Genomic DNA, 18,058 nt, shown 5'->3' with positions numbered 1-18,058 from the left:
AACGGAACCAAAAAAGTTTTGGAAATATGTTGAATCATTTCGGAAGACTGATAATTATCCCTCTGAATTAATTCTTAACGATAAACACATCACAGATCAGTTAGACATTGTCAATGCTTTTGCTGATCACTTCAAATCTGTTCAGACTAAACACAGCCATACATATGAAAACATTATTACGAATATAACAGACTCATTACCTATACCTAAAGTAACACATGATGACGTTCGTAAAGCAATTAAAAAACTTAAACCAACAAAAACAACTGGCACTGACGGTATTCCAAATTTTATAATTAAAGGATGCTCTAATATATTTATTCCTCTTTTAGCCCACATATTTAATATTAGTTTGAAAAATGGTGAATTTCCCTCACTATGGAAACAAGCTGCAATTATTCCTATATTTAAAAACGGAAAAAGAAATGATGTCAGAAACTACAGACCTATCTCGATCCTAAATAACTTTTCAAAAATTTTTGAAACCATTATTCACAGACATATATCGTTTTATGTGAAAAACAAGTTCAATTCTTCACAACATGGATTTACTAAAACTAAATCCACTGTCACTAACCTGGTCACATATCTAAATCAAATTGTACCAATAATTGAAACGCAGGGACAAACTGATTCAATATATTTTGATTTCAGTAAAGCTTTTGATGTAGTTCCGCACTATATCCTTCTTCATAAGTTAGGAAATATTGGCCTTTCTGTAAGCTACGTAAAGTGGTTCGAAAATTATTTAAGTAATAGAGTTTCATGTGTAAGACTGTTTAATATACACTCTTATTCTTATAATATAAATTGCGGAGTCCCGCAGGGATCTACTTTAGGACCTCTCCTATTTATTATATTCATAGATGATATATGTAAAAGAATAAGTTCTGACTGTTTATTATTTGCAGACGATTTAAAAATTTTTCGTACAATCAAAAGTAGTACTGACTGTCAATCACTTCAATGTGACATTAATTCAGTCGCTAAATGGTCGGAAGACAATGGTATGAAAATTAACGTATCCAAAACTAATGTAATAACCTTTTCTAGAAAAACTTCTTCACTGAAATTTAATTATTATCTAAATAATGTACTAATTAACAGAACGGATTGCGTAAAAGATTTGGGAATATTCTTTGACAATAAATTGTATTTTCATAGTCACGTTGATTACATTTACAATCACGCAATCAGAATGCTAGGAATAATACGGTCAATAACTTATTCTTTTTCCACGCCCGATTCTCTCTTAATGCTATACTATACATTGGTGCGATCGAAACTCGAATATGCATCTGTAGTTTGGAACTCGATTACAACTACGGACTCGGCTAAATTAGAAAATATACAAAGAAAATTTATATCCTTATGTTCATTCAGATTTTTACCCATTAATTCCGGGTATAGTTATGAGAGAACATGTGAATATTTTAATTGTCAAAATCTATATGCTAGACGCCATGAGCTAGATTATCTGTTCTTTTGTAAAGTCCTCAAAGGTGATATATCCTGTGACTCTTTCTTAAACAATATTACCTTACGTATTCCAACAAAAGATATGAGAGCCCACAAACTTTTCTATATTAGAAATTCGAAATTTCTTTCACCAGTCTCCAGATGCATTAAAAAATGCCAACATGCATGGCTGCGAATTCGATCCCTTCAATGTATAGACTTTGTTTGCTCTTGGCAACGATTTATCATTTATGTATTATTTTAGGCATTATACTCAATTAACATTGTCTCATAGTATTCTTAGTTATCCATTCATCGTCATTATTGTAATTAATTGTAATTATATTTATGTGTAATAATTATTTTTGTTTTATGTTTTTTGTTATATTTGTGCTGAACTGTAATTGGCCACTGGCTGTTGTACAGCACATGAAATAAATAAATAATAATAATAATAATAATAATAATAATAATAATAATAATAATTATTATTATTATTATTATTATTATTATTATTATTATCATTATTATTATTATTATTATTTTTATTATTATTACTGTTATTATTATTATTATTACCATTATTATTATTATTGTTATTGTTATTTTTATTGTTATTGTTAAATTCTGACATAAACATTTTCATGCTAAAACATATCTGACCTATAGTCATGAAAAAAAAAAAAGAATAACTTGCTTTTGGAGTTCATATTCCAATTCCTTGTAAAGTAGGTCTCTTTTCACTTCACACATTTGTCTTAGAAGTTCCTTACTGTCCAGAAACACTTTTCAAAGATTTCTAGCAAGACCTTCATCACATAGATCTTGATTACGTCAAAGCGTTCAAATCTCGAACCTTTCAGTGACCTCAATAGTCTGAGGAACAGGTAAATTCGCAAGAAGTCATGTCTGGACAGTATGAGGCCTGTAGGGTTGGGTGTTTGGCAAGAAAGTTCGCAATAAGATGTCCAGAATGGACGAGAGTGAGTTATAATGAAGCTGCCAGCCAGCCTTCAACAATAGTTCTGGTCTCTTACAGTGAACATCATCTCATACGTGAAAGAGAACTTATAAGTAGTACACATTTTTTTTAATATTTGACCATAAGCTACTCATGATGAATCAAACTGTGATGGTCGTAAAGCAATGCTAGACATTCGTCACTCTTAACTGACTTTCCTTGGAGCAGTGATACTACTTAATTTGTGTTTTTCCCATAGCAATATAACAAAAAGCCTTCTTAATATTTTTCAATGGTCTCTACTTGTACTGTACATCACTGAGTTAATGGCAAAATTTGGTGCAGATTCTCTGATTAACGTGTTTGTAACAAAATGTATGCTTATTTTCTGATTACTGCACACAGTCATGGTTGTACGAAACAAGAATACGACCATATAACAATAAATGCTGACTGTCTACCAGTGACTAGGTTGGATGTCAGGCGTGCTAAAATTCTGTTATGCAGAGAAATGTTCAAGGTGACATGCCACAAACTTTCACTGTCATATTGAAAGTAGTTTAGGAGTAAATGAAGTCTGATAAGTCTGTTCCAAGTCAGAAGGAAAGTTCTGGCATGTAAGCTGTGTGATAGGGGAAAGAATGAGCTAACAAAAAGAGAGTTTGTTTCATGATGTTTAATATTATACGAATCTACTAACACGAGAAAGTTCATCTCAGACCAAAATCCTATCTTCCTCCATACCCATTGGTCATACAGCCACGGCACCTAAGGTTGCAGAACAGGTCTTGCCTCCTCTACTGTACCTTTTGATCAGACTCATAAGATGTTTAGCTTCTATTTCTTGTTTATGCCGAAACTTAAAAACATTTCACTCAAGCTGTGACCCAGAAGTCAGATTCATAATTTCTTCTTGTTACATGTTTCCAGTAAACCAAAGGTAGATAACACTTAGGAATATTCAGAAGCAGTCACCTTTTTTAAATGCAGGGTAAGAAAATCATAGATTAATCTAAGATAAACTTCGAATGCCATATCAGCTAAATGTGTTGGATTTTTTTCTCCATTAGACTACACAGAATTCATTGTGTGCTGATTGTACATTTTAATGGCCTGCCCTGAATACTGAATTGTTGAGACTTTTTTTGTGTTAAAGTGATGTAGTTTTTCCATAGCATGACCATGCTTCCTAAAAGGGATGTGTTTTAAGATTAAAATGATTGTGATATTATTCTTCTGTAGTTAGATGGCCTTTTATTGCATGTGGTGCAAGGATTTCGGTGTGTCATTAATTTCTTTGGATATGTACAAATGTGCGTGTGCTTTCGAAGTTTATTTCGAGTTGCAGTTACACACAAGCTGAATGGCATGGGTCTTCATTTTAAATAAAAAAAAAAAAAAAACACGAAATGGTGATGAACTCGAAATCAGCTGAAACAGTTGTCTTTTAAGTCCTGTTTCTTGCATAAGATGAAATAAATTAAATGATCAGCCCCAGACCACTATGTTTCAGAGAAATTAATTATTATGTAAAGAATTAGGCCTATGTGTATTTTCGTTGCGAATTGTTTTTAAATCCAACAGTGAACAGTTATGAAAATTGGAAGTCATTATTAGAGAAATTTCTGCTCGATTGTGAAAACATTTGTTGCACATTGTTACATAACATAGAAAAATGTTAAAGGTGGAATGAAGAGATGAATCAGTCTTTTAAACTTTTTTTTTTTAATTGTGCATTACTTAATGATCCATCCTCATATTTTAGTAAATTCTCTGGTTTAGAAGTAATACACAGTACACTTAGAGTGTCATCTACATCAGTTTAATTCAAGAGAAAATGGGTATGATTCTCTGGATGCAGAAACTATGCAGGTTGGTCATATTCCAGTGTGTGTTCGTATTCGTAATAAAAGATAACTGAAACATAACAGAACTTTTTAAATTCAAAACAAATTAAATAACATGCTTTCAACATTCTGTGCCATTGTTAAGATGTAATGGTTGTATTCTAATGAATTCTGTAGTCCTATTTCCTGTGGTGTTAATTGGATGCCTATTAAAAGAGAAATTGTTTTGTTCCCACTTTCAGTGTTTCTGTAACATTTATATGTGATACATCTTCACGATTCTTAAGTGGATAAGGTAAAGGTGTTAACCTTGAGACACCATGAGAGCATAATGGTGACATTAACGTGGAGTTCCAGGTTTTCATGACCTCGGTACTAAACTTGAGGTGGTGTGGTCATCAACACCATGCTCTGACTGCTTTTTATCCCCGAGAAAGACCCAATACTCAATTTGACAGGAGTAAAGCCTGAATCCATGTTGGAAGTTTGTTAGTGAGAAAATCTGCCACCTAGGATTGGAACCAAGACCTTGCAGTCCCTGGAACTTGTGTGTATCTGTTATTCAAAATAAACTTCGAAAGTTATACAGATTCGAACATCCCATTTGTAAACAAGAACTGGAGAAAGTATCACAGTTCACATTTTTGTTTTCATTTTAAGAAATCAAAGCATCTTCTTTTAAAACATTACAAATGTCGTAATTTTATTTGCAAATAACTTGTCACTTGTGTTTTGTGTTTCGTAATAACAGTATTAAATACCTGTTTGGTTGTATGAATATAATTTAGATTGTATCATGAAAGTACCAACTTATTTGATCAATAAACTTTTGTGGCATTTTATAAACAATAGTGGTTATATTTCAAATTCTTGAGGCAATTTTATTTCCAGTTGAGTTGCACACCTATATGAATTGAATTAAAATTACGTTATGAGAGCTGTAAAAAGTTCTTACTCCACATGCAAAAAAAAAAATTCCAAGAGTAATTCATTTCATGTTCTTGCTTCTGAAAATATTTACCTTATTTGCAGTGAATTCTACAGTGGAAATATAAAATTACAATTCATGTAGATGTTATTGTCGTTGTTGTTTTCTAATGCCAGGCGTTTGACAATAAAGTCATTTGAGTTGCACAATGGGCAGTTAGGGGACTATTCATGTAGATGTGGAACTCAACTACAATTAAACAAAATTCCCTGAAGAATATGCAATAACAACTACTATTGAAGACTCCAATCTTGGAACTTGCGAGGTGAGGTAGCGGGGAATCAAAAACAACAGATAACGTACTGAGACTTTTGTATCATCATTGCATGTGTTCAATATTACAAGACGTTCTGAAAATAATTTCACCCATCGTAGACTGGAGATCGAGGTACTATCTGATGCAAATGAATTCCGGAGCAAGGGACAATCAGTTTTTTATATAGACGAGATCTGGGTGAATATCAATATGATATTTCGAAAATTTGGTAAAATGGGAGTGTAAGTGTCCACATGAACTGAGAAGAATTCTGTAGACACATTGAAAATGTAGGAAAACAATGGGGTACCGTGAAGATCATGGACTCCAATCATATATGATTAATAAAATTATTAGGCTTGTAATGTTGGGGACCGATTATACAAGTTGACTGCAGTATTGTACATAGACCGAGGACGTGAGCTAGTACAAGGACATTGACTTGGTTCTGCAATCGATTACACGAATAACAAGGTGCACATAAACAAATCTGGACAGGTCTGAAAGTAAATATACACTACATAGCATTACAAAGATATATTTTTACGTACCTTTCGTTATGTGCAGAAGAACTATCATAGAATTATTCGTGGGTTTGAGTTTTCTCCTTTATTTTCTTGTGCTACAATGTCTTGTATACAGTATAATATCGCTTGTAACCTCGTAAATTTGTATTGCATAATTTACGTATAATATTCCCGTCATTCACTTCAAAACTCTCACCAAATTCCACTGCAAAATATGCGCCTGAGAACCTTCAACCTTTTGCATTATTATTCAGCAGGTACACTGTTTATGCATGCTACTGTAGTGACTGGCAAATGGAGTATTCAGCAGGTACATTGTTTATGCACTAGAGTACTGACTGATGAATGGATAGTCAACTTGAAACCACGTAACGCATCCTATTGGTCCCCAACATTACAAGCCTAATTATTATAAATTAAAGGGGGCTTACGACAGTGGTAGTGATAGTGATAACATTAGTAATACTGATGACGGTGATGGCAATAGGGGTAGTGAGAAAAGTGACACTGCATCTGAATGTGATGCAGACATGACTTGCTCAACAGCTTCCGCTTGAGGTAGGAACAGAACACAATTTTTAGACATCTGGTTGCAGGCTAGCATTACTAATAGGGGTCACTATCGCGAACTGTAGGGTCGCGTCGCATTCCTGTCAGGTTCCAAGATTAGAGTCTTCAACATTGTTTACAAGGTGTTATTATAGAGCAAATATGGATATATTATTTGTTACAGATAAACCTAGTTTTGATGTGGTCACTGTTGTAACGTCTTATTCAAAAGTATGATTATTAATCTCTAGAAAGATCTTCTACACTTCGTACTAAATGTCTTTAAGTATATCACAGATAACATTCAGATTAGTTTTATGTTACTGCCTTCACTTATATTTGAAAATCAGTTAATTGAAACTCATCAGCAGCAGTATCGGTGATTACATCAAATTGATCCATTTTACTTTTAGATAAAATAAGTCATTCCAGTATCTTACTGGGCATACTGATATTCTTTATTCTTTTGGTCAATGTTCTTGGGCTATTTTCTGTAGTCAAATGTTTACCATTCGTAAAATATGATCTTTGCAATTCTGTGATGTTTGATCAGAACATGTTAACTCCTAAAAAGCTGTTTTCAGATAAAAGCACTTTTATTTTCACCTTTCCTTTAAAAGTCAGAATTCTAGTTTACTTACAAATGCGAATGAAAATAACATAGATTAGGGCACTATTTAATTATTATATGCACATGCTCATGCTTTTCCATAGCTTCTAAGTAGGTGTGAATAGCAGAAAATGGCCATTTTTGGAGTTAAGTTTTGACCAAACACCACAGAATTATTCTTGTTTTTCTGAATGATGATAGCTCAGTTGTCAGTATCTGATTTTTGTCTTACATGTTAATTTCGTTTTTTATACAATAGTTTTAGTTGTGCTACTGGTCTCTCAATTATGAATCATATTTCTGCTACTTCCATGTTTTTATTAATTAATTAATTTATTTATTTATTTTGCGTCTTTCACAACCATTAGAGAAACTTTGTAATTACTATAATTTTAAAAAGTGTAAGAGTTATTTCCAGTTTAATTTATTTTTGTATGTTTTAGTGCCCCACCATTTTGCCTGAATCTATTTATTTTAACATATTGGTAATCATCTTTGCCATCTCTGTAAGCTATCTCAGACTAATGTAGTTATTTGTTGAGATTATTTTCGTTATACAGTAGACTCCCTCTATCTGGCAAATATGAATCAATGCCAGCCTTTATAACCGATTTTGCCAGTTAATTGGAAAACAGTTTTATAGGTTATTTAAAGACATACTGGTACAGTCCTGTTGAGGTGCTGCCATTTTGCAACTGATGTTGCTACCCAGTTCACTAATTGGCTACCTCAAAAGCTTTAGGACTGAGGCCTTTGAATTAGCTGTTCTGCCACTTATGAACAGGCAAGAAAGTACGTATTACTCACGTAATAGCTGTTCGTGCAACCAAAATCATCACATAACATTGACATTTTGTGATAACATCACACTCAGTATATATACTGCACATCATATAACAGAAATCTGAGAACCCAACACAGATTCTTGCCTGTTTTAAAGATGGCGGTTTTCGACCTCACTTCCTCATGTGTAGTTAGTGATCTAGATGGCTGTTTCTTAGTTTCACTTGTGTGCACTTCGATAATATTGCCATCTAGTAGTGATAGCTTCAGGTACCTCATTAAAAATGTAGGACACTTTTATTTTGTAACTTATTTACTGACTGTCCCTCGTATTTTCAGTTTTCTACTTTTTATTTAAAAGTGCCATTGTTTTGAAATTGCTGATTATTTGGGTGCCAGATACGAGGAATTCTACTGTAATTACTATGGGTTTCATTTCATTTAGTGTCCTGACTAAGGGCAGGTCTTTCATTGCAAACCCAGCTTTTTCCAATCTTTCCTATTTTCTGCCTTCCTCTTCGTTTCCTCATATGATCCATATATTTCAATGTCATCTATCACCTGATATCTTCTTCTACCCTGAACTCTTCTCCCGTACATTATTCCTTCCAGTGCATCCTTCAGTAGGCAGTCTCAATCAGTAACCCAATCAATTCTTTTTCCTCTTCCTGATCAGTTTCAGCATTATTCTTTTTTCACCCACTCTTTTCTTGCTATGGATGTATACATTGTAAAAAGTGTCAGAGAGATTAATTAAGAAGTGGAAAAAGCATTGTCAATAACAAATTTATAAATCTGTATGTTTTGTATTTTCAGACTGGCGTAGATCTTACACTACCTACTGTCACAGTTACCAGACCACCACCAGGTTTCACTTCAGACACTAGTGTTACGAACAAGCAGCCTTTACCAGCCGAAGGACCATCAGCTTCAATCCAGAAGGCTGCAGATTTTCGAGATGTACAAAACCCGACATTTCCCCAATTACAAACTCCACATTCCAACATCAATCAGCCAAATTACTTAGTGCCCCAAACACCATGTGTGAACCAGTACAGATGTTCCCAGGCTCTTATTTTCCGCAGACGGTACCTGTTCAGCAGCCTATGTCTTTCTCTGAACAATTTCTACAGCAACAAATATTACAAACAATCATGTTTAGTAACCCTGCATTGGCGATGTTAGTCTCTTCCCAGATGGCTGCTAATCATATCAAAGCTGTAGCAGCTATGAATACTGCTCTTGCATTTCCAGTACTTAATCCTCCAGTGATGTTCAACCCAGCCCCAGTTAACCCTAGAACCACTGTTACTGAAAGGGCAGCAAATTTAGGACAATCAGAGGTAGATATTTCAGAGATTTCCACTGCCTTATGTAAAGATTCTACAAGTCAATATCAGCCAAATCAACCAGTGGTTTCAGAACCATGTACCCCAGAACCAATAGTAAATTATCCTGCTTCTCCAGAAGAGACAATGACACATTCCAGCATCCAGAATAGAACAGCAACCACTAACACAAGGGAATCTCCAACTTTTTTTACCAAACCTAAAAGTGATAAAGTTGATCAAGTAACTCAACACATGTCACAGTTGTCGGCTGGTGTCCAAACAACTAAAGACTCTACCTTATTGAGAAAAGAAGTGGAAACAATAAAGATGGTCGAAAATAGTCCTTTGATTCCACCTACCTTATTGAGAAAAGAAGTGGAAACAATAAAGACAGTCGAAAATAGTCCTTTGATTCCACCTTCGATTTCTGTCAAACCTGATTGTGATAAAAGTGACCAAAAAACTCAACACATGTCACAGTTCTCGTCTAGTTTTGAAGCATCTTTTAACCTTTCTTTAACAAAGGACTTGAAAACAGTAAATCCAGTTCCCAGTAATGACTCAATGGAAAGTGCTTCAAGCTGTTCAGAAATCATAAACAATGTACGTTAAACCAAAGGTCCCGGGTTCGATACCCGGCTCCGGAACAATTTTTCCCTCGAAATTATTCAAATCAACTTTACAGGGAGTTATACCTGAAAATCTTGATTTGCATAATACACGTCACTGTTCGTTAACAGAAAACCACCATTTAAGTCACACGGAGTTAGTGTGCACTCGAAGTTGGTTGCTTGACAGTTGTCAGCCCACTTTGAGGTCTGTGGATATAGAGGGAAAAATTGGATCGGTGTCGGTTAGAGTTCCCGAGTAGCTCAGTGGTAGAGCGTTGGTACGTTAAACCAAAGGTCCCGGGTTCGATACCCGGCTCCGGAACAATTTTTCCCTCGAAATTATTCAAATGTCTTTGAAGATGCACAGAAAGGTGCAGAATCCATTGTTCAAGATGGACCATGCGATGATCTCAACCTCGGTTATACATCTGGTTCAGATGATATTTACAGGTAGGCCATTGTTTTTTTTTATTATGTTTTGAAGAGTCAGTGTATGTCAGATAAATCTTTTGTCTCAAAAGTTTTCTTTTCGTTATAATCATTTGCATTATTTGTAGAGCTTCAAATTCAACACTAGAAAACCTTGTTACACTACAAACAACAAATTGTTCTGTTAATACAGTTCTTATACTTATTGTTACGTATTGGATTTTTATGCACTAAAAGCTAATATTCCAAATAGCTATGTTTATAAACGAGAAAGCAATATTCCTGCTCTTATATAAATAATACTGCTGTGTTTGAAAGAGGTATTCAATTATACCAAATGACGCAACTCCATGTTCGTTATTTCATCAACGTAGTTCATGCTTTTTGTCTACTCTTGGTCAACAGTTTCCTCCCACAGAAGTTTGTGGGTGGCTTCACTATTGTCCATCTGAGTGGTTATGTTGCAGGGTCATCAAAACAGGGACATCACTATGGCAGTTACTTAACTGGGTCCATTTCTTTAAGTTATTTTAAACAGTTGTATAATATTCCCTAGAAGTCCAATTGCGAACAATAAATGTTTTCAGGAAATAGCTAAGATGGTCCAATCACAAGCCTTTATAGAGGGACCAACATAAATGGGTGGGGGAAACCGGGATGCAACATAACCATTTGGACGGACTGTAGGTAGTGTTTGCTTTTCAAATGCAAATTCAAATGAACACTCTCAACCATTATTTACAAATTAGAAAGCATGCTTCCACTAGATTCATTCTCCAGTCTTTGTGTTAAAGTTCTGAATGATGTGAATAGGGCCTCAGAATTGTTCTGTTCTATGTCACATACATTCAAGTATGTGTATGTGTGTGTGTATCTAATGCTCTGGATTTAACAATGAAGTCATCATCCTTCTTGCTTCCCAGTATTTTGATGGAAGGTCCACAAATGTCCTAAGAGTTTCACAATTAGCCAGGTGCTCCATCTCCATGTCCTCTTCAACATTCAAGTATACTTGGTGTAATTTTTAACTTTTAATATCTAAGAATCCGGTTTCTATTCATCACGTAGCATGTTAGATTTAGATTATCACTGGGAATGTTAACTTTTTTAACAATATACATCTCTTGGTTATTCATACACTTCTGAATAGCTAATGTTGTTATCTCAGTAATGTTTCTTATACAGTTTCAGGACTTTCATAGTAATACGTGAAGTCTTTTACTTGTTGGGAGAATGACTTCCAAAGAGTATCCATCTTCATTCTTGAGTGCTTCACTCTCCAGTCTTGTATTACTTTCTTCCTGCTTGAAAATAAGAAAAATGTTTCATACATATCCTAGACTGGCCATGTCCAGTTTTTAGTTCAGTAGCTCTTATAACATGTGTCAGTTTGGACAAGAGATCTCTAAGAGAGGGATCATCTATCTAACACAGTGTATAAAGAACAAGAGATATTTTTAATAATCTAGTGTTGTTGTAATGTAAAATATAACAAATTGCAAACAAGATAGCTATAAGAGTAAAGGTTTTCTCTTTAGATGCCATGAAGGTGCATGGGAGACATGGGAGTAGAGCTCCATAATTTCAAGACCTTTGCATTAGAATGAGGTAATATAGTCAGCGCTGTATTTTAACCACTTTTTTACCTTTCGGAAACATCCAGTGCCCAATTTTACAGAAGACAGAGTGGATCCTGACTGAGTGTAAGTTTGGCAGTTACTCTACCAACTGAGCTGCTGGGACGTATTTTTGTTTTCTGTGAAGAGAGTACCAACCTCTTACACTACCCTTAACGTGGAAGACCAGGGAATTAAATAAAAAATTTCAATAACAGTAGCTCCATATAACATAACTATTAAAGAAATTTCTGAGACTCTGAAAACATAAACCTTTGTCTTGGTTCCTTGTATGCCATACCTGTGTAGGAAAGCATGCCAATACAATCCCTATGGAATTTACAGTCAATCTGCTTTCTAGAACATTCACTGAAAACATTCCAGATGACCTCCTGGATAGCAGTTTTTCATTACTGCTGCACCAGTGATAAATACGATTATGAATTATGGAGAAATATCTTGGACATTTCATGTTGCGTATTTTAGTATATTTTCGGGTTTCCATATCTTCTTCATATCCCATAACATGTGAGGGTTACATCAGTCTGGCGATTTCGATTGTGAGGGATATAGGGAGCAAGTCTAGTGGTAGGGCTGCTATCTCTAAGTCTCTAGACTGAATTGAACAGTATTTCCTATGTTCTGGATGTCACAGTTATACTGCTGATGCTTGGTTCATCAGGGCCTCGTTTGTAAGAACAGGGAATCGGAGAGGCTATGTTTTTGTCTCAATAATAAATTATTAGGAAGAGTGAACATTGTCAACTACCTTGGATTTTTATCATCATTTACACATGACCTTGACATACAAAATATAATTATCGAATTTATTAAAACGTTATGCATAATAAATTCAGTTTTGAAACTATCATTAGTTCAGAGGAATACATGAATCAAAATTTATAGAACTCTTGCCCGACCAGTTTTATCTTATGGATGCGAAACTTGGACCATAAAACACGTGACTCCTCAAGAATAACTGCTGCTCAGATGAAGTTCGTGAGACGCTCTGCAGGAGTCACAAAATGGAACCTCAAAAGAAAAGATGATATCCTGAAAGAACTCACAACCAAACCAATATTACAAGTTGTAAACAATCAAAGGAAAAATTTGGAAAATCATGTCAGAAGGATGGACAGAACATGCATCCCAAAACAAATCCTGCAGTATGCTCCTTATGGAAGATCTGTTGGTCGCCTAGATAAAAGATGGACTGATGTGAAACTGTAACAGACCACCTGGTCTAATATATGTTTTGGATGATGATGATTATTGAGAAATAGGATACGGCAGTGATTACAAAATTACCCTGAGGAAACATGTCCCATTACATCGTGGACTCAAATCTCCAGTGTGGAAAATTGATGCTCCAACTGTTTGGCTAAGTGTGCACAAGACCTTAACATAAAATTAGCTCCTTACTTGTAATGGGACCATTATCTCAAAGAAATTGAATCTGGCAGATTGCTGACTTCATCTGCGTGAATACATGCATAATGGAATGTAATTGGATGCAAATTAATTTTGTAAGTCTTGAATGTGAAAATAAGACTTATTTTCACTTGAAGATGGATGGAAAAATTCCATTTGTGACCCACAAGGATATATTTTGTGTGTCCTCTAGTATGTAAATATTATTGATTGTAATTGATGACTTAGTTTAATATATGAGTTTAATTCATTGTTTTCACTATTGTGTAATCAATGTTATAATTTTAATGTCTGTATAATGAGTATTTTTATTAATTTTATTGCTATGGTACATTTATGATTTCGAACTATTTTGAATGATCTCTAGAGAACTAATTTTCCCCAGCTTTGCCTACACCCCTTTTTCGTACTTTTTTTTTTTTTTTTTTACAGTATTTCAAATATAAAATAATATGTAGGTATACTGTCAGCAAATACCTAATCCAATTAGAAAGTGTACCTTTTCATTTTCTTCATCAAAATCCGGAAATTTATCTCCAGAGCTAAAGTCACTTGAAACCTCTTCTAAATCAGAATCTGAGTTAATACAACAAATTGTCTTGTGCATTAGTCAGTGCATTACTAATGCTACAATTCTTCAATGATTTAACCAGTCTCAGTTTTCACATGATTCTTTGACTCATTCACAAACTCAGTATCAGTGTATAAGAGGCACCCTATTTTTCAGACCTATTTTTTTAAGAAAAAAAATGTGTCTTATATTCCAGGAAATACTCTTTTTTTGAGCCAGTAGACTTATGACATAAAAATATCATATGCTTGTACAGACACACTCTTTCAAGCATATGTGATGTTTGGACTTAAATGTGTATATTGAAGTGATCAAGTGCTGTGAGGAGCATGTCTACCCCTTACTATGTGAAACATAATATTAAACAGACATATGCGTGTTTGAAATGCTGACGACAGATGAAACATGTCACTTGTCCAATATGAATGGCAGTGTTGCACTGTAATCTACAAGTGGTTGATGGAAGTGTATGATCAGGACATGTCAGAGGAAAGATTGCAGGAATGATATCATGCTTTCTATGATGAACATGAGAGTTTGAAAGACGAGCAGTGTTCTGGACATCTATTAACATGCACTGGAGAGAAAAACACTGCACAAGTGGATGCCTTGATTTGCCCTAAAGCTTGGTTCAGATGCAACAGCTTACTTGATGTTTTACTTGCACATGCAAAAAGATGCAAGTAAGGAATGTGTGGACTGTAACACTGAGCAATTTTTAGAACTAAACAAAGACTGAACACTAAGTTGGAGGCATTCAGTTCTAAAAATTGCTCAGTCCACATGGTTCTTCTTACTTACAACGTTTTGCATGTGCAAGTAAAATGCCAAGTAAACTGTTGCATCTGGACCGGGCTTAACACAAGAGTGTTTGTCAATGAAATTATTGCAGAATTGGGTCTCAATCATATGCAATAATACTGCACCATCTTTCAGAACTCCATGAAATTCAGAAATTCACCACAAATAAACCATGCAACGGATACCAAATTTTATTATACTGAAATAGAGGTAAACTCATCGAGTTTTTTTTTCTTCACGGATGCTCAATCTTTCCATCTCTGCTGATATGGCAGACATCTATGTGATAACTGATAATCCATAATAATTCCATGTGTGTGTCAGCCTGATCGGATTGAAGACTCAACAGACTTACAAACAGAAGTTTCCTCTGAGTGACTCGGAGGAAATTTCAGTGGTGAAATAGTGAAAAGTGATCATCTTGGTAAGAGTTTAAATGTCTTACAATATAATGTACAAAGTTTCAAGAAAAAGACGGAAGAGATGGAGGTATATTTAATTTCTAAATGCATTGATGTGTTAAGTGTTTGTGAGCATTGGATGTCAAGAGATGAGATTGAACTTGTGCATATGGACAGTTACAAACTTGCTAACAAATATTGTAGAGTTAATTTATTACAGGGTGGTGTTTGTTTGTTTCTTAGAACAGATATTGATTTTAATATCATAGATTTAGGAAACATATGTCATGAAAAACATTTTGAGGTAACTGCAGTAGTGTTACCTACATATAGATAAGTAGTTATTTCAATATATAGAACACCTGACAGTGATTTTAAAATCTTTCTTGAATGCATTGAGCACTGCTTACAAATTCTGTCTTATCAGTGGTTAGGATATAATATAATAATAGGTGGTGATATTAACATAGATATAAGAATGAACACTAAAAATTCTAGAGATTTGCTTAATGTGCTGAGATCCTATGGATGCTACTGTACAGTTTTTAGTTCAACAAGAGAAGCTGCATGCTTAGACAATATTATAACTAATATAAACTCTAAATTTGAAGTAGAAATAGTAGAACCCGGGTTATCTGACCATGTGGCAATCCTGTGGAAACTTAATCTGCCTGACAACCAAGATCAAAATATCTCAAACAGTTATATTTATAGAAGAGTATTCTCTCAAAAAGGTATTGAGTTTTTCGTTAGGGAAGTGAAGCATAAAGATTGGATTGCCAGTTTAGAATCTCACTATAGAAATTGCAGAGGCGGTGATTTATTTGATGTTTTTTTTTTTTTTTTCATATTTTTATTGACCTTTTTAACTTTTATTTTCCGGAAGAAGTGAGGAAGATTAAAAGAACAGAAGTACGACACGACAAAAGCAAATGGTTTACAAAGGAACTGGAATATATGAAAAATAGGATGATACTACTGTCGTTCATATATAAATTTTCTGGGAAGGAAGAAGACAGAGTTGAATATAAGAAAGCAAGGAAAACTTACAAAGATTCATTAATAGAAACAAAAAAACAGAGAAATGCTATTTTCATTGAATCATCCAACAACAAATGTAGAGCTGCATGGAACTTGATAAAGACAGAATGTAACAAAGGTGTCAAAAATCAAAATATACCAATTGAACCCAATGAAATGAACAGGTATTTTCTTGAATCTGTGGAGCATATAATTTCAGAGATCAGTTCTTCACATATAACAGCAGAAGTTCTTCTAACAAGCACACCTGTGCAAGTGCCAGAGATGGGTTTCAAATGGCAGTATACATCATGTGAGGATATAGTTAATATTGTGAACAAAATGAAAGCATCAAACAGCAAAGATATTTATGGAATATCCAATAATTTCCTGAAGCAAGTGATTAATTATATCGTATATCCATTGACAGTGTGCATCAACGATTGCCTGGAAATGGGGATATTTCCAAATAGGCAAAAATACTCGAGGATTTGCCCAATATACAAGAAAGGTGAGAAAGAGAATCCAACTAGTTATAGGCCGGTACCGTATCTATTATTCCTATTTTCGGAAAAGTGTTAGAATGTCTAATGAAGACTCAATTGGCAAATTATTTTGAAGGAAATGACTTATTGTGTCATACGCTGTTTGGTTTTCATAAAGGTAGAACAACAGTTGATGCTATTTTATCACTGCTGGAATCAGCATACAATGGTTTTGAAGATAAAATGTACTCTGAGATCACGTTATGCGACCTAACAAAAGCTTTTGATTGCGTTTCAGATGACATTTTAAGACTTAAGCTACAATACTATGGTATAAATGGAAGGGAGTTGGATCTCCTCTCATCATATCTGTCTGGTAGAAAACAAATAGTAGAAATTCAAGGGATCAGGTCTTTTGAAGGAGAAGTGCAACATGGTGTCCCACAGGGTTCCATCTTAGGACCTTTCTTATTCCTAATTATTGTAAATGATTTAAGTTACAACATTATGGCCAAATCAACATTATATGCAGATGACACTTCTTTTATAACATGTTCGACTAGTGCAGCAGAACTGCGTCAGCTAACCTCAAATACAGTTTTGGAAGCAGCAGAATGGTTCAGAGCAAATAAGTTAATTTTAAACGAGGAGAAGACTCAAAAATTAATTTTGTCATTGAAAAAAGAAGAAGGGTCTGAAGAAAAGGCAGTAAAGTTACTTGGTATCCATCTTGATACAAAACTAACCTGGGATTGCCACATTGAATACATCTCTCGGAGACTGTCCAGAGTCCTGTACCTCTTAAGAGTAATTAGAGATAAAATACCCGGGCAGTACCTAAGAAGTGTTTATTTTGCTTTTTTTCATAGCATATTGAAGTATGGAATCCTGGTGTGGGGAAACAGCAATAAACTTATTGAAGTCCTACTCATTCAGAAGAAAGCAATAAGAATTATCACAGAAGTACCAAGCAAAGCACATTGTAAACCACTGTTCATACAGGAGTTCATCTTAACAGTTGTTAATGAATATATTCTGGAACTCCTTCTTTATATCAAGAAAAATCTTTATGGCTTCACCAGTAGGATGGATAAACATGAGTATAATACTCGGAATAAAGAAAAACTGGACATACCATTTTGCAGACTATCCAAAGTTAAAAGTAGTCCTAACATGTTGGGCTGTAGAATGTTCAACATGTTACCACAGGAAGCACAGGAAGTGTCACTTGACATATTCAAAGTCAAAGTGAAAACGTGGCTTCTTAGAAACCCATTCTATTCTGTACAAGAATATTTTGAATCAGAAAATCAAGCTGTTGATATTTTTTAGGTTTCTTTCTCTGAATTGTATTATTATTTTGTAATATATTAGGAAATTCTC

General features: G+C 34.4%; 1 protein-coding gene across 4 annotated transcripts in view; it reads left to right on the top strand.

Moving 5' to 3' along the window:
- LOC138715434 (tudor domain-containing protein 5-like) overlaps window positions 1-18,058 on the top strand; it is a 136,814-nt gene that overhangs the window by 84,871 nt on the left and 33,885 nt on the right. The window contains exon 5 of one of the 4 annotated variants that reach the window (XM_069848334.1): window positions 8,796-8,939. The exons of 2 other annotated variants lie outside the window; for them this stretch is intronic. In XM_069848334.1, coding sequence (XP_069704435.1) covers window positions 8,796-8,939 — 144 coding nt within the window. Of the gene's footprint in view, window positions 1-8,795; window positions 8,940-18,058 lie in introns of those variants that run through there. One more of the 4 variants, XM_069848333.1, reaches the window with a different exon arrangement.

Source organism: Periplaneta americana, chromosome 15, assembly GCF_040183065.1.
Source record: "Periplaneta americana isolate PAMFEO1 chromosome 15, P.americana_PAMFEO1_priV1, whole genome shotgun sequence".
NCBI lineage: Eukaryota > Metazoa > Arthropoda > Insecta > Blattodea > Blattidae > Periplaneta > Periplaneta americana.
This window is presented reverse-complemented; position numbering and strand designations above follow the sequence as displayed.